The sequence below is a fragment of the Vicugna pacos genome, chromosome 17 (genome assembly GCF_048564905.1).
Source record: "Vicugna pacos chromosome 17, VicPac4, whole genome shotgun sequence".
NCBI classification, from domain to species: Eukaryota; Metazoa; Chordata; class Mammalia; order Artiodactyla; family Camelidae; genus Vicugna; species Vicugna pacos.
In genome coordinates this window covers 5,150,181-5,168,229 of record NC_133003.1, presented here as the reverse complement: position 1 = coordinate 5,168,229, position 18,049 = coordinate 5,150,181, and the positions used below count along the sequence as shown (strand labels likewise).

Here is an 18,049-nt window from a genome sequence, read left to right as displayed (position 1 = left end):
CCCTTCCCAACACCCTCCCCACTGGCAACCAGAAGTTTGTATTCTATGTCTATGAGTCTCTTTCTCTTTTGTATTTATATTCATTTGTCTCTTTCTTTTCTTTTTTTAGATTCCACATATGAGTGATATCATATGGTATTTTTCTTTCTCTTCTGGCTTACTTCACTTAGAATGACATTCCCCAGGGACACCCATGTTCCTGCAAATGGCATTATGTTGTAATTTTTATGGCTGAATAGTATTCCATTGTATAAATATGCCACCTTTTCTTTATCGAGTCATCTGTCGATGGACATTTAGGCTGTTTCTATCTCTTGGCTATTGTAAATAGTGCTACTGTGAACATTGGGGTGCAGGTTTCTTTTTCAATTTGGGTTCTTCCTTGACATACGCCCAGGAGTGAAATTGTTGGGTCATATGGTAAGTTTATTCCTAGCCTTCTGAGGAATCTCCATACTGTTTTCCACAGGGGCTGCACCAAACTGCATTCCCACCAGCAGTGTAGGAGGGTTCTCCTTTCTCCACAGTCTCTCCAGCATTTGTCATTTGTGGATTTTTGAATGACGGCCATTCTGACTGGTGTGAGGTGATACCTCATTGAAATTTTGATTGGCATTTCTCTGATAATTAGTGATATTGAGCATTTTTTCATGTGCTTTTTGATCATTTGTATGTCTTCCTTGGAGAATTGCTTGTTTAGGTCTTCTGCCCATTTTTGGATTGGGTTGTTTATGTTTTTTCTTATTGAGTCATATGAGCTGCTTATACATTCTGGAGATCAAGCCTTTGTCAGTTTCATTGTTTGCAAAAATTTTCTCCCATTCCATAGGTTGTCATTTTGTTTTACTTATGGTTTCCTTTGCTGTGCAGAAGCTTGTAAGTTTCATTAGGTCCCATTTGTTTATTCTTACTTTTATTTCTGTTGCTTGAGTAGACAGTTCTAGGAGAACATTTTTGAGACGTATGTCAGATAATGTTTTGCCTATGTTTTCTTCTAGGAGGTTTATTGTATCTAGTCTTATGTTTAAGTTTTTGATCCATTTTGAGTTTATTTTTCTGTATGATGTAAGGGATGTTTTAGCTTTATTGACTTACATGCAGCTGTCCAGTTTTCCCAACACCATGTGCTGAAGAGACTGTCTTTATTCCATTGTAAGTTCTTGCCTCCTTTGTCGAAGATTAGTTGACCAAAGGTTTGTGGGTTCATTTCTGGGCTCTCTGTTCTGTTCCATTGGTCTTCATGTCTGTTTTTGTACCAATATCATGCTGTCTTGATGACTGTAGCTCTATAGTATTGTCTGAAGTCTGGGAGGGTTATTCCTGCAGCCTCTTTCTTTTTCTTCAGTAATGCTTTGGCAATTCTAGGTCTTTTGTGGTTCCATATAAATTGTATTATGATTTGTTCTAGTTTTGTGAAATATGTCCTGTAGATCGCCTTGGAGGTGTGACCATTTTAACAATATTGATTCTTGCAATCCAGGAGCATGGGATATCTTTCCATTTCTTAAAGTCTTCTTTAATTTCCTTAATGTATGTTTTATAGTTCTCTTTGTATAAGACTTTTACTTCCTTGGTTAGATTTGTTCCTAGGTATTTTATTAATTTGGGTGCTATTTTAAAGGGGATTGTTTCTTTACTTTGTTTTCCTGTTGATTCATTGTCAGCGTAAAGAAATGCAACTGATTTTTGTACGTTAATCTGTAACCTGCTGCCTTGCTGAATTCTTCGATTATTTCTAGTAGTTTTTGTGTGGACCTTTTAGAGTTTTCTATATATAGTATCATGTCATCTGTATTTAGTGGCACTTTTACCTCTTCTTTTACAATTTGGATCCCTTTTATTTCTTATTTATTTCTATTTTTATTTCTCTGTCTTGCCTGATTGCTGTGGCTAGGACTTCCAGGAATATGTTGAATAGGAGTGGTGATAGTGGGCAGCCTTGTCTTGTCCCAGATTTTAGTGGGAAGCTTTTGAGTTTTTCACCATTGAGAGTTATGCTGGCTGTAGGTTTGTCATATATAGCTTTTAGGTATTGAGATATGTTCCCTCAATACCCACTTTGGTGAGAATTTTTATCATAAATGAGTGTTGAATTTTATCAGAAGCTTTTCTGCATCTATTGAGATGATCATGTGGTTTTTGTTCTTTCTCTCGTTGATGTAGTGTATCACATTGATTGATTTGTGTATGTTGAATCACCCTTTGGTGTTTGATTTAGGGAGGTGGCAACAGTAGGGAATTGTCAGATCAAAAAGGTGCCTTCAGGTACTTTTCCATGCCTTCTCCACTCTAACCTGTGACTTCCTACTACTTACTCCTCAAATCTAACTCATCCTGGCTGGGCCCTAATGTATACGAATTCATTTCTCTTTCTTCCTGATAAGATTGGTCCCTGCCGTCTGATTTCTCTCTCTGATCAGATGCACATTCAGACACGCTCACAGGCAGGTTTCTGATGTTGTGCTAACACAGATATGGGCTTCCTGGTCCATAGTATCAGGTCCTTCAGGACAAGGACCAAGATTAGCGTGTTTAGCATGGTTCTGGGCATGACACAAGCGCTGGAGCATCTCACAGAATGCATCTTTCTTTGTCAAGCCTGTTATTTGCAAACTTAATTCAATTCATATGTGCGACTAATATGTAATTGAGTTGTTTTATGAAAAATAATATCAATAAAATGAAAAAACAGTAACATAAGTAGAACTAGCCTTTTGAAAGAGAACAGAGTAATATATTTGTTCTGGATTGTAGAATGAACAAGTGTAACATCAAGTCATGCAAGTTAGCGTAAAATTTTAATTCTTATTTAGTCCCATGCAGGGAGTACAGTGACTGACCCTCAGTAATGATTCCTGGGAGTCAGCTATGCATTGCTACTGACTTGCTGATAACGATTTTCTCATTTTATGCAGCTTCCTCCAGCTCTGCACCACAACTTGAAAAGAAGGATTATAGAGAGATTCAAGAAAAACCTCTTCAGCCAGCAGAGTAACCCTTGCAACTTGAAATCTGAAATTAAAAAGGTATGGTGCTCTACATACAGGAATTCTTTTTGGCTACCAAACAAAAACACAACGTAGGAATTAATTTGTCTGCCTCCTGAGCTTTCGTCATCTACTTAAGCTCTGCCCATTATGAAAGGATATTGTCCATGGTTGTCTTAGTCCATTTGGGCTGCTATAGTAAAAATACCATAAGATGATGTGTTTATAAACAGCAGAAATTTATTGCTCATGGTTCTGGAAGCTGGAAGCCCAAGATCAGGGTGCCGGCATGGTCGGATCTGGCGTGGACCCGCTTCCGGGCTGCAGACTGCTGACTTCTTGCTGCGTCCTTACATGGGAGAGGAGGCAAGGTAGCTCTCCCAGGGCTCCTTTTATGGGCATTTTAAAAAATAAGAACACTTATATAAGGACTTTATCCTTCTGGCCCAATTTACCGCCCAAAGGGCCCACCTCCCAATACCATCACCTCAAGGTTAGGTTTTAATATACAACTCCATGGGGGACACAGACATTCAGACTGTAGCATCACTTGAGATAGTAAATCAAGGCTATGCCTTTGCCTCTAATTTTCTGACCTTCATTTCTGAAGCCATCAGTCTCAGAAGAGTAATAGAAAGTTCTTTCAATATTATTGCATGTTTTCCTAAAAAATGTTATTAAATATCTCTAAGTGTGTATCTATATATACATTTAATATAAAATATATATAATTTAATATCTCATACACACACACACACACATTAGATAGTTCTAGTCCAATCTTTATTAGGATACTCTTCAACAGACCACTGAGTTGAGCTTTGCAACTTGGAACAAGTCAGCTAACATCTGAGGCCATGATTTTTCTCAGCTATGAGGATGGAATGAACCATTTCTAAGGTTCTTTCCATAATCGACATTCTGCAGTCTCCTAGACAGTGGGTGCTGGTAGATATTTCTATTCTTAAATAAGGAAACCAAATCACCAGCAGGTTAAGCCAACCAGGCAGAAGGAGAATTGCTTATCTCTGGTTAGCACACTTGGTGACAGAAGCCCCTTTGTCCTGTTTGACAGCTGTAGGGACACAGGATCATCTTTGCTTTCAACCTGGCTGAGAGGCAGATTCAGTTACCCTCTGTAGGGTGCTCTACCCCCTTGTCTGATATTTTAAGCTCTTGGTGGTTCACGCCCTTATGAAACCGTACAATTAGGGAGGCAGGCCTTGCCTCCTGTGAGCTAAAGAAAGCTTCCACTTGGCGTATTAACCAGTTCCTCCACTGAAACTTTGTTTCCGCATCAAGAATTAATCTCCCCTTTCTCTATGAGTTTTCACTCTTATTGTTGTTTTAAGTAGCTCATCATTCAAACAGACTTGCATTATTATGGTTTCTCCAAAGGCAGTGAGTGTGTCTTGTTCATCTTTGATTCCCCAGGGTCGTACCCAGTGCCTGTTAGGTGCCTGAAGGTTAATATTGTTGAGTATCAAATAGATTCTAGGTTGGTGCACCTGCACGCTGTCTAACATGGCCTATGTTGGTTCTATTCTTTATTGCTATGTAAGTATTGATACAATTGTATACTTTTCCATGAGCAGAAAGAAGCCACCTTGTCCCTAGTCTGAAACCTAAATGAGGCATTTTTGACCTGTTTTTCCCCTTTGTGATGTAATCTTTAGCAGCGGGTTTTGTTCAGAAATGGCTTTTTCATCCACTGTGCCATCACAGAGGAAAGGCCCATTAGCTTTGACTTCCACAGCCGTCCCACACCATGGCCGTGGAAGCAGTGGTGACAATACACGAAGTGCTCTCAGTTTCCACCTCCCACTCTGAAGCTCCCCCTGAAATCCAGTGACTCCGCACCTGCAGTCTGAAGGTATTTTCATGGGATGACTGTGCCTTACTTATGAACCACTTGAGACCTGGGGTATACAGATGAGCCAAAACATGGACGAGCCCTTTTCTGAAAAATGAAGCTCTTTATTTTTTGACTCACCTGATGTGTCTTTGGTCCAGCCTGCTCAACCTTGGCTAGAATTGCAGGAGAAATAAAGCATCTGAGTAATTGGATAGGTGTCTCTGAGGACCAGGATTTTCAGCATGGGAGGGAAAGCAGCAGAGACAAAACAGAAGGTATTAATTCAAATTAGAATTGGAAAGATCAGTATGAATGAGTATGAATTCATGATAAATCTTATCTTTTAAAAAATGCTCATACTTCCAAAAATTTCACTAAGTTTGTTTAGAAACTAAGCAAGCAGCAGTGTGCTCCCTCTGCACCCACAGCTTTGGAAATACAGCCACTGGCAGCTCTAGAGCAGAAACTGAATGAGACTAGGCTGGAATATCTTAACATCATAGGGTGCAGGGCAGGGATTCTGCCCAGTGCTCCCAAGGGTGTGTCAGAGGACTCAGGAGCCCACTGCTCTCTGTTGTATAATTAGAGTATTGAAGAGAATGATATCCACAGTGGATCAAAGGCACCAACTAATGTTTAAATCTAAGGCTTCATGGTAGTGGAAAAAAAAAGAAAATCACTTACTGGTTACCTTTGAAATTCAGTGAGTGACCAACACCTTATTTCAAAAATTGTTTACAGAAGGAAAGAATCAAACATTTATTCTGCCTTTCCCTTGTGAATTCTATCTCAGGGTAACTAAATTGATGAGAGGGAATTCTCTCATTACAGAACTCCCTCAGCTAATAAGTACCGAAGGTGTAAAAACACTGTCATTTTGCAGCCCCTTTAAAGAAGTGATGGGTCTTGACATGCGCCTTCTTGGCCACTGACATCTCAAAAGAGGGACAGCTGGGCATCCCATGCTTCCTCATGGGCGTGCGTAGCACCATCTGTGAAGTTTACCGTAAAGTAAACTCTTGAACCTGCATGTGATGAGCCGCTAAGATTTAATTATTAGAAAATAGTGAGTGTAAATACTGACATTTGTGTTAACAAAATGGCCTCAAAAGCCTAATAAAACCTAATATAAAGGAGCTGTAGGTTAGAAGAAATGAAAAAAAAAAAGGTAATACTTTGTGACTTAATATGTTCACATAATTCAGTGAAAGCGGACAAGGAAAACCTAAAGAAAGAAAGATCAGAGGCCTGGCGAGTGAAGTGTGATGAGAAAAGTGCTGAAACTTTTCTCACTTCTGACACCTAATCTCATTCATTTTGGCTTAATTTCCTTTCGAGTCCTTCCTCAGTTGATTAGCTTCTAACTCGTTTATGTAGTTGTCCCACAACAAAGATAACCTTATTTTATGATATGAAAAGAAGATACAGTTTGGGGAATTTAATGAGGATTACATTTGTAGTTTCTTATTGTTTTCTTCTATTTAGTTTTTTGCCCAGAAAGTAACTGTGTTCTCAGTTGACCAATGAGGCGGTAAAATTGTTCAATATTTGCTCAACATCAGTGTGTTTGGGGAGGGGGAGGGTAGTGACAGTGATAGAGCTTTTCCTCTTTAATAGCGACTTGTTTAGTTCAAAAGTACACACAACCATTTGCCCTTTGGAACTGTAGGTGTTTGTTCAGAGCATAAGAGCCCTTTTATATCAGTTCAGAAGGAGGATCATACACGTTCTTCCAAGCAGAGCATAATGCCAAAGAGAGCAGGTATCCCTCAACTCAATATTCATGAGCCAAGAGAGGGCCCCACGGTGCTGGTCTGGGACTGGTGATCCACCTCGTGACATCAGCCAGCCGGAGAGGCCACTGCTCAGAAAGCTTCTGTCGTATCACCCAGATTTCCACCTGGTGGGCGAACATTTACTTGCCATCTGGTATGTCCAGGCTTGAACTCACCATCTTCCTCCTTTCTTTGCATCAAATATCACTGGCAGCATCCTTTTTCCTTCTGCTCGGTCTTCAAACCATGTGGTCACCTCCAGATGTTCCACTTTATCTCTTGCATCTCCTACCTCATTAACACCTGAGGAGTCTTCATTGTGCACGTGGTTTTGCTTGGCCTTTGATATTATAGCCCTGGTCCTGCCACTTAGAAGCGAATTTCTTTACATCTCAGATTCCTCACCTGTAAAATGGGCATAATGCCTACCTTACAGGGTAGTTGTAATAACCAAATAGAACATCAAATCTATCTACAATGCAGTAAGCACCAACTAGTGGCCGTAGGTGCTACTGTTGTTAATTAAGTATATTTGATCTTCAGTGGCCATTCCTTCCTTCTGGTTATCACCTAGTCTGAGGTCTTGGCATCCTTCTCATGTTGATTTCCTTTTATTTTTTAAAGAAATTTTTATTGCGGTATGGTTCATATACAGTAAACAACACACATTTCAGATGTACAACTGATGAATTTTGATAGAAGTCTACACCCATGAAACTACTGCCACACTCATGAAAGTTAACATTTCCAGCACTCCCCAAGAGCTGCAATTTTCAAAATCCCAATTTATCCCTTCCCACTCCCTTTAATCCCTGGTAACTGTAAGTTTGTTCTCTATGTCTGTGACTCTGTTTCTGTTTTGTAGATAAGTTCATTCATGTGTTTTTTTTTTAGATTGTACATATAAGTGATATCATACAACATTTTTCTTTCTCTTTCTGGCTTCACTTTGAATGACATTCTCCAGGTCCATCTATTTGCTGCAAATGGCATTATTTTTTTATGGCTGCATAGTATTCTGCTGTATAAATATACCACAGCTTCTTTATCCAGTCATCTGTCGATGGACATTGGTGTTGTTTCCATGTCTTGGCTAGTGTAAATAGTGGTGCTGTGAAAATTGGGGTGCATGTGTCTTTTTGAATTCTATTTTCCTCCAGATATATGCCTAGGAGTGGGATTAATGCATCATATGTTAGGACTATTCCTAGTCTTTTGAGGAATCTCCATACTGTTTTCCACAGTGGCTGCACCAAACCACATTCCCACCAGCAGTGAAGGAGCATTCCCTTTTCTCCACACCCTCTCCAGCATTTGTCATTTGTGAACTTTTGAATGATGGCCATTCTGACCGGTGTGAGGTGATACCTCATCGTAGTTTTGATTTGCATTTCTCTAACAAGTGTTGATACTGAGCATCTTTTCATGTGCTTGTCGGCCATCTGGATGTCTTCTCCAGTCGGTTTTGCCAGACGTTGGCAGTGTTCTTAATCACTTGCTTACAGTTTCCTGCCTCCCCATCTGACTCCGGGTTCAGCTGCCTCGGCCTGTGCTCTCTGCAGGTGCCTCCTCATGATCTGTCTTCATTCACCCCACGGCCCCAGCCCCATTCAGACTGTTATGTGTATATTGCATCCAGAGTGATCCTTTTAAAACAGAATGTGGTCATGTCTCTCTCTCTCTCTCTCTCTGTCTCACACACACACACACACACACACCACACACACACACACACACACACACTGTTCATTGGTCTGAGTATAAAATGCCAAAATTCTCACCACGATGTTCATGTCCTGTTTGGTCCAAGCCTGGACCCCTCTCCCCACCCTCACCTTGTACCACTCTCGCCCTTTGCTGCCTCGTCACTGGCCACAGGGCCCACCTACCATGCTGCTTCCTCCCCAGACTGCACATGCTCTTTCCTCTGCCCGTGATGTTCTGCCCACTCCGTCCTTTACTCACTCTTGTCTCTCAGCAGAAGCATTATTTCAGGAAAGCCTTCCCTGTCTCAGTTATGTCTATCTGTGACCTCCTAGAACCACTGCAATGGCCTTCAGTGCATTCAGCTCAGTTGCAATTTTACATATATCCAGGCGGGTATTTCACAGACACATTTTTCCCTAATTAGGAAGTCAGCTCCAAGAATACGGTTCTTGGCCACCATTGGTGGTTTTCGTAGCTCGGATCTGTGCATGGGAACACAAGGGTTGGTTTAAAATATACTCCCTGAATGAATGAACAGCACTTGCCTTCCTCTCTTCAGCCTAAATCCCCATGCCTCTAGATCATTGGGTTAATGTCCTAGCCCTGTATCACCATGCCCCTTTTGTGCAATGCTCAGCCTCTGCCCTCGTTGTCCTCTCACCTGGAATGTCCACTTGGCTTCCTTGTGTCCAACCAAATCCAGCCTTCGAAGTTCAGCTCCAGTGTCCCCTCTGCAGAGCTTCTGAAAACCATGCTGGTAAAGGGGGTGAGAAGGGATAAATTGGGAGTTGGAAGTTTGCCCTTTTCAGGGAGTGATGGAAATGTTATGTGGTGACGGTTTCCTCGGTGTATCTGTCTATCAAAATTCATCAAATTGTACATCTGAAATATGTGCAGTTTTCTCTACAGAAATTATACCACAATAAGGTTATTTTAAAAAACAATTTATAAAAACCACATTGGTCTTCATAGCTTTAGCATCCTTCTCTGTGCAAGTTTCAATCTCAGCACCTCATTTCAAAATTACTTATTTAATGAACAGAGAATATGAATCCAAGTTAACTACTGTGGCAAAGTCTAAATTGTTCCTTTTGCTTCTGGTTTGTTAATATGAATCGACATTTTTAAAGCATATTGTATTACACAGGCACAAAACTTGGCCAGCCCAAGTGCTGGTTAAAATGAAAGTTGAAAGGAAGTTGAAAGTTTCATTAAAAAATTCAGCTCTATAGAGGGGAATTAAATGATTGGAATTTTAATAAATTCTGGCTTTTAGGGAATTACTCTTTCCTTTGCAATGTTGAGAATTAATTTGTGGAGATTAAAATTAATTAATGGTGACTGAGAAAGATGTATTAAAAAACTTGTTTGCCTTGGCTGGACAAGAAGGCATTTTCAAAGCAGATACATAACAAAGTATAGATTTGCTCTATACATAATGTTCTGTTGAATAATTGGAGTTCATTCCTCCCACACCTGATAAAAATAACATTTTGGCATTGCAGACCCCATGCCATTATTTTTCTATCCATTTTAAGTTTGTTCTCATAAGACTGTAAAGTGTAGGATGTGTGTGTGTGTGTGTGTTTCACCTGACCAGCGAACTGTCTGCTTGCTTTCACTGTAATTTGCCTGCCTCTAATTTATAAGTCCTTTTTTTCTGGACGGTGGGGAGGGTGGTTGGGGGAGGTAGTTTCGTTTATTTACTTGCTTATACTTAGAGGAGGTACCAGGGCTTGAACCCAGGACCTCATGCATGCTTAGCATGCGCTCTACCCCCTGAGCTACACCCTCCCCTCATAAAAGTCCTTTTGAAAGGAAGAAGATGGGTCTTTATCTGTGTCAGAGGGATTGACAGCCGAAGAGCCCCGGTCCCTCTTGCAGAGACACGCACGGAATTCTCATGTCACTTGACTCTCAATGTGAAATAAGATGCAGTTTTCCTTTTTCTGTTTCAGTTATCTCAGGGATCTCCAGAACCAATTGAGCCCAGCTTTTTCACAGCAGATTACCATTTATTGCATCATTCATCAAGGGAACACAGCCAGTCCCCAATAACTCAACAGGTAATGGTCTTCAACACAGGAATCTGGCTTTCATGAAGAAACAGATTGTTTGGTATTTTTCTTTCTCTTTCTGGCTTACTTCACTTAGAATGACATTCTCTAAGGACATCCATGTTGCTGCAAATGGCATTATGTTTTTTTATGGCTGAGTAGTGTTTCATTGTATATAACACAGGGAAATACATTCAAGATCTTGTAGTAGCTTACAGTGAAAAAGATTATGAAAAGGAATAATATATGTATATTCATGTATGACTGAAGAATTGTGCTGCACACCAGAAACTGACACAACATTGTAAACTGACTATAACTCAATTAAAAAAAAAGAAAGAAAAAGACCAGTTTGGAACAAAAGCTATCCTCAAAAGATTATCTTCAAATTAAAATAAAAATAGATCTTATATTTATTATCTATGATGGTAGTTGAGAGGGACATGCAGTAGGAATCTGGCAATTCCCTGAGATTTACTTTACCTACTTGGGACAGCTTCCATGATCATTAATTAATACCAGAAGCAAACAGAATCCATGTGGTTAAATTGTATTTCCTTTTATTTCTTCTTATCTGATGATGGGAAATCAAATGCCCAAAAGCATCCGGGGAGATAAATAGCAGAAAGGGAAGAGTTTGAATAAAACAGAAAATTTGAAACATATCTGAAAAATCACATCAAACCTATTTAATTTTTTTTTCTTTTTTGGAGAAATTTCACATAGGGAGGCAATGTAACTTAGGGATTAAATGTGCACACTCAGTCACTGAGTAGCTGACCTTGAGGAAACCATTTGACCTCGCTGAACCCCAGTTTCCTTGCCTGTAATGTGGGGATAAAAATGTTACGTGCATTTTAGGATTATTGCAAGGATCAGTGTAAATACATAACAAACGCTTAGCAAGTATGCCTACGGGCTGAGCATAGTGTAACTCTCCTAATTACGTGTGACTCTCAAAAGAAATCTTCAGGCTACTCTGAGGCTGTAGAATTCCTGCATAATTTTTGAATCCCTGTAAACTACAGTTAGGTCCCTCAGTGGGGCAGAAACAGATGTGAACCTTTTAGGGTTAAATGAAAACCTGCCATTTCCTCATCCAAGAACATCGCTCATTGCTGGTGTGCTTTTGTTGGTGCCTACCTTAGGCAGATCATTTCATATAATAATTATCAGACTTTCCCCAAGACTTGGATTCCTGGGATAAAGCTAACCTGGGCAGGCAGAATTTCATTTAAAATAGCCCCTGAGAAATGTATAAGATCAGATAAACTGTTGTCTAAATTCATTTGCTTTCATATATTTCTTAATTGGAGTATCATTGATTTGCAATATTGTGTTAGTTTCAGGTGTACATCAAAGTGATTCAGATATATATATATTATATATTCCTTTTCAGATTCTTTTCCTTTTATAGGTTTATAGCATATTGACTATAGTTCCCAATGTTGTATGGTAATTCCTTGTTGTTTATTTTATATACAGTTGTGTTTATCTGTTAATCCCATATTCCTAATTTATCCCTCCCCCCAGCCTTTCCCCTTTGGTAACCATAAGTTTGTTTTCTGTGTCTGTGAGTCTATTCCTCTTTTGTAAATATTTGTATAATTTTTTAGATTCCACATATAAGTGATTTCATACAACATTTGTCTTTCTCTGACTGACTTCACCTAATATAATGTGGCATATATACACAACGGAATACTACTCAGCCATAAAAAGATTTTCAAATAATGCCATTTGTAGCATCATCGATGGAACTAGAGATTGTCATAATAAGTGAAGTAAGTCAGAGAGAGAAAGACAAATACCACATGACATCAAATGTATGTGGAATCTAAATAGAAAATAAGACAGCTGAACTTATTTACAAAACAGAAACAGACTCAGAATGGAAAAGTCAGTTGCTTTTAAAAGTATCTCCCAGGGCAGGTCAGTCAGTCACAGGCCACACTTCTGACAGCAGCAGATCCATTGAGGGAAGAGCTCTGGTTGAAATCTCTCAGTGGTCAGAGAGGGACCTGACGGGCGTTTCCAGAAGCTGGACACATCACCGCAGAGCAGACTGGGTGTGTCCCTTGTCACAGCAGGCTGGGCAGAAGGGAAGACAGCAGAACCATGCAGCACTTTGGGCTTTAAGCCAGGCTTAAATAGCACACTGCCAGGATTCACATCCTTACGCCTCCCCTCAGCCTTCAACCCGTTCTCTTCTCTCTCCTGAGTGTGAGGGGAGCTCCTGGCCTCTACGTGTTGATTGGTTAGAGTGGAATATGGTCAACACTGCTTTGGGTGGCACCAGAGTAGGTTAAGCACTGGCATATCATACTCAGACTAAACAGGAAAAGAAATCTTGTCCTCTAGCTTTAAATCTATTTTATTTCCCTCCTGGCAGCCAACGGAAGGGGTCAGATCTTTGTTGTGGTTCACTGGCTATTACTTCCTCCACTAAGAATTTATCCTTGCTAGTACATTTCCACTCTTTTTGTCTTGTGGATGAGGGAGAGTTTCTTAATCTTTTCTTTGCCTTTCAGGTAGTTTGTGTTTAGAATCACTCCTTTCCTGTTCATAAGACACACACACACGCCCACACACACACAAGTTAATTGGCCAGTTTATCCGACGCCTTTAAATCTTGAGTATTATTTTTTGATGGCCACCCCAAAAGTGGAAAGCTATTAAAGGAAAAGAAACAAAGCATCTGAGTATTCAAAGCCAAGATAATTTGGAATGTGTTTCTAAGTACTCATCTTCATCATAAAGAAATTGACCATTTTCACTGCCCGCTTATAATTGCCAATAAAATCCAACTAAAAAAAATGAACCAAGTGCCAGACTTGCAATAATTTGTCTATTTCAGGTCTACCCACCAGCTTTGATCTGGAGGAGGGCATCACGTATGAACAGATGCAGGTGAGGTTTCTGCAGCGCCTCTGAATGATTCTATTTTGTTGCTTTTAATTCAGTACTAACCTGATTTCTTTTTCCATTTTAGACTGTGATTGAAGAAGTCCTAGAGGAAAGTGGGTATTACAATTTTACTTCTAACAGGTGAGATCCAGGGTTTGCTATCAAATATTAAAGTTCAGTTTAGAACTTAGAATTCATCCCCACCAACCTTAAGTGAAAACTGGCAGCCAGTGCTGGGCAGGGGACACATGGACAGAATCCCCAGGATGAACATTTCCAGCAACTGCTGGGACTTTCCTGAGAATCCCCTTCTGGCCAGCTTGCCACAGGCGGCTGGCTCTTCACACTCGACCCTGTGTGTTCCCACTGCCAGAAGCTGCAAGAAGGAAGCCCAGAGGACCCTGACCACCGAGAGTGTCAGCTCCACTTTGGGCGTCAAAATCTGTTACCAAACTCAGGTCCAGCAGTTCGCCGCTCAAAAATTAGTACTTAGGAGTGACAAATGTTGGTAGATAGGACAGTTGCCTTTTATTCGAATGCTGGCAGTCTGGGGCGATGGTGGACATAGTGTCTACAGAAAACAAGTCCAAAGAGTCTACTCGATTATGAATGTTCTCTAGGGAAAAAGAAAGTGACCTCAGTTAAATCATTGAGATGGGGGTCAGATTCATTTCTCTCCCCTCCCCCCCAATATGCAGGCTTGTCGACCTCTTCTGATTTTTCTTAAGACGCCATCTTGTTCACATAGTTTGTTCATAAGATGACTGAAAGGGGGGAAGCTAGGAAAGAGATCTTGTCATCTGTTGATTACTTAGTCTCCAGTTCTACTTCTTTGATCTAGGAAGCAACCAACATGTTAGACAAGTTATTGTGTGATCAAAAGATTTGAAAGGTGCTCTAGGGCTGGGGTTGAGCAGGGCATGGGGGTGCCTGATTTAAGGTTACTGACCAGACAAAGAGACCTCCTGCAAAAAGCTCTTTCCTTCCAAAAGCTGCTTTCACATTAGTCTATTTCAGAGGCAATCCCAGAAAAATCTTGTAGGTGTTGAAGAACTCAATGAAGATTTCATTTTCAAGCAAATTGCCATTGTGGTAATTGAACCACAATTGAACTTGATCCCACTGGGAATCTGGGTGGTCCAGGACTGAGGGAGCTGGGATCCTGATTTCTGATTCCCATCAGCCCTTGTTGGAGGCGTCTTTCCCCAGGGGACATTAGTTTCCTGGCATTTCTGGCCTCTAAGCGTGGACAAAGCAGATTCTAGAGGCCAGAGAAATCCTCAGGTAAAGGAATGCAGATGCTGGCAGTTGGAAGTCAGCCCAGCATATTTTGAAGGGGTTTGAATGAGGGGATGTGGGTGCTGCCAGTGTCTACTATAAATGAATTGTCTCTGGACATTGTCGAGGAGCCCACTGGTAACTGAATCATCAGATCGATGGTGAGCCACCACTTACACATCGTGTACATCTAAAGTTGCTTTAGGAGGCCTGTAGATTCTGCTCTCCCAAAGTGGCCTTTTCTGCCTGGAGATACAGCCTTTCTGTACAGCTGATGAAGCTATCTGGTGACCACTATTTAAATTATTCTCAAAGTCTTTCCCAGAGGAAGTGGTCTTAAAAACAACCTGTTATGGTCATTATATGGAAATTAGATTCTTTTTTTGGACATTAGTTCAGTCTCCAGCCTTTTTTCCCTTCTGTTTGAACAACTTATTCTTATGAATCACACATAAGATTATTCAACTGCTTGCTCTTTTGATTTGACAGTGTATTTCCAAAATTCTACCTTTGTAAGTTTAGTTCTGCTGTGATTTGTAACTTCAGAGAAATGCAGGCATATTGTTAATAGAAATCACCCTCTCCGTCATCACTCTTCTCCCACCATCCTGGAGGGATTTGGAACGCTCACTTTCTATTCTCGATCTGAATACATTCAGCATTCCATGGATGGTGTGAATGTCTCTGTTCTTGATTTTTGGCAACTTCTTATTTCAAGTGCCCTTGCTTGTGGTGGGGCAAAAATCATACTTAACACTGTTACATCTGCATTTTCTCAGAGACTCAAGATCATGGGCTATGAGTGTCTTCAAATTTTTGCAGAGAATCAACGAAGTATCAGTTTAAGGAACTTAGGGAGGCTCTTACAAGAGGTCTTATTTTTCCTTTTTAGAAATAATAATTTCAGTCTTTCTTTGAAATGTATGGTTGTGCTTTTGAATTATATTATTACTAAGATTTTAAAAAATCAAATACTACTACTACTTTCCAAGACATATTCCTGTATTAAAAGACATTGCAGATTTTCTTATTATGGTAAATATACAATAAGATGCTTAATAATGAAGGTGAAATTATTTAGTTATATTCAGAATTGTGAATACAATATGAAGAAGTGAATTTAATGATCAATTTAAAGCAAAATATGATGGTTATGACATGAAATTTTCTTAAAATGCTCCAAGTTAAAATGAATAATCCATTTAAAGAGCCACATGGCCGTGACATTCCCTCTTCAGTTTCTAATAGCAATGATAGAACATATCACTGGGAGAGAGTTTTCATGGTTTACTAGTAAAAATAACCCCTGGTAGTGCTTAAAGCCATTGTTCACTGGTGTTCCCAATTAATTTCCAAGAAGTAAATCAGGCTCTACATAGGCACCTAACACTTCACAAGCTGAAAACACACATAATTCCAAATATGAATCAGATCAGCTGTGACAGTCATGATTTATCCATAGTCAAAGGATCGAGGATGCTAAACTACACAGGACATACAGAAGTATTTATAATTAGTACTTAGAATCAGAAGAGTGTATTTTCCCAAATAGGTTTTGTAAATAGCCAATATCCTCAAAGATGTTAATAGATGCTCCCTGAAAAATAAAGTTCCGTGACCAAATATATTTGGGAAACTCTTGAGTGTATGTTGTTCCATTTTTGTTAACAGGTATTAATATATTAAAGACTTTGAAGTGCACTGTAGGAAAGTAATCTGCTGACCTTGTTCACCCCAGTGATTCTTCATCCTTTACTTGGAACACAAAGTGACAGTACCTGCTGAGAAATAATGGTTAGAAATAGGAAGCATTGTTTAGCTCCTGCACCAGTATTTATCCACATCTGCTACTGTTCCCATCATCCTCTTAATCATCATTGTCATCATTGCAAAATATTATACAATGATCTTGGTTCATCACCATGGCCAGAGAATTACATGCTAATTCCTGTATAACTCAAGTTTACAATTTAAGACTGTCTGTTCAAACTTAGACACATGTGTACAAAGCATCCAGACAACAGCTAAAGCATTAAGCCAAGATATGGTGCATTTTCAGCTTAGATCGTGAAGTTTATGTGTAGTTAGGGATAGAGAGATGAGATTCTCAAACTAAGTCTCAGGACAAGGGCATTATCTAGCTATTAGCTGTCTTTAGGGAAGTTACTGAGAACTGTTTAAATAATGGCAAGATGGCTTGAGCAGATGTAGGAGAATGTCTCAAGCACAAAATGCTGCATTTGTTAAAGAAAATGGTAGCAGAAACAGAAACAGCAGTGAGGGACCATAGCCAGAATGAGGGCTTTGGGAAGAGGGGGTACTATGGAGTTGAACTGAAGACAGCTGTGTAAGAAAATGAAACAGGGTTCAAACAAGCTGGGCCAGCCCAAGGAGGGCTCTATTCCTGATCATTTGCAGGCTTGTCTCATTAATTACATCTGTTACACACATAACAGTTCGCTTCCTTACCGGAAGGTTACTGCCTGACATGCCTGAATTGATCAGCGTTGACTGTGAGACTAAAAGCATTTTGTAAGTGAAGAGATGACCAGTATATCATCCTCGTATTCTTAGGGAGATGCCTTAACATTTTATTTTGTGACAATGAAATATGTGTTGAGATTTTTTAAAAAGTACATTGAATCAGCTTGCATTGATTTTCCTTCCAGTTAACTGTTGAACATGTGAAATAGGCATTTAAGATACAGGCTACTTTAGAGAGGTGATTTTTCCACTCTAAATGGTTATTAGGTCCCACTGAGTTTATAGTTTGAGAAAGACAGTATTAGCAGTGAACTTCAGCAAAAGGCAGCTTTCTGACAATCTCCCCATTCTGTCCTGTTTAGAATCACATTTTGATTCCATGTGATTTGCTTTCTTATATACCTGAGCTGCTGCTTTTGAAATTGAATGTGTGAACTAAAACACTTGAGGCTGTAGCTAACTCTTTCTACTTCTGACTCTTCCAGATATCACTCCAATCCCTGGGGCACCAAGAATCACCCAAACAACAGATGAAAATGCTGCATTTTAAATGGATGTGGTTTTCCCAGTCAAGTTCAAGTTCTGGACATGAGACACTGCTGCAAGATGCCCAGGGATGGGGAGCTGCTAGAGGAGTGTGGAAGAGAGACCAGCCTGCCTTGGTGCCGGCACGGCCCCTTCCTAGAGGCTTATCCCGAGGGTGCATTAGATGCAGGATGATGGAGCTGTCAGCGTGCTCCTGGGGGAAGGATGCTGCAAAATTCATCTGTGAGAAGGAAACCCACTCCTCGCCGAAATGTTCTCCAAGTTCAAAACAAAACAATACAAAACTTGTCCTATTTTTCAAAGGAATATTTTATATTTTTAGAATTGCTGAATCTATTTATGTAAAGGCATCTACCCTTCCACGTATAAAAAATAGTTTTAGATAAAATTATAGGACCCAGAACAGTTAATATATTGGGTGATTCACTGAGCCCTCCATTTTTCTGCTCTTAA

The 18,049-nt window shown here is 40.0% G+C and overlaps 1 protein-coding gene across 1 annotated transcript in view; it reads left to right on the top strand.

The window, feature by feature from the left end:
* LOC140686652 (serine/threonine-protein kinase Nek10-like) overlaps positions 1-17,584 on the top strand; it is a 70,123-nt gene extending 52,539 nt beyond the window's left edge. Inside the window, exons 12-17 of the mRNA XM_072940855.1 lie at positions 2,916-3,026; positions 10,283-10,390; positions 12,574-12,604; positions 13,239-13,291; positions 13,374-13,429; positions 17,536-17,584. Coding sequence (XP_072796956.1) covers positions 2,916-3,026; positions 10,283-10,390; positions 12,574-12,604; positions 13,239-13,291; positions 13,374-13,429; positions 17,536-17,584 — 408 coding nt within the window. The remainder of the gene's footprint in view (positions 1-2,915; positions 3,027-10,282; positions 10,391-12,573; positions 12,605-13,238; positions 13,292-13,373; positions 13,430-17,535) is intronic.
* Positions 17,585-18,049: the final 465 nt, after the last annotated feature.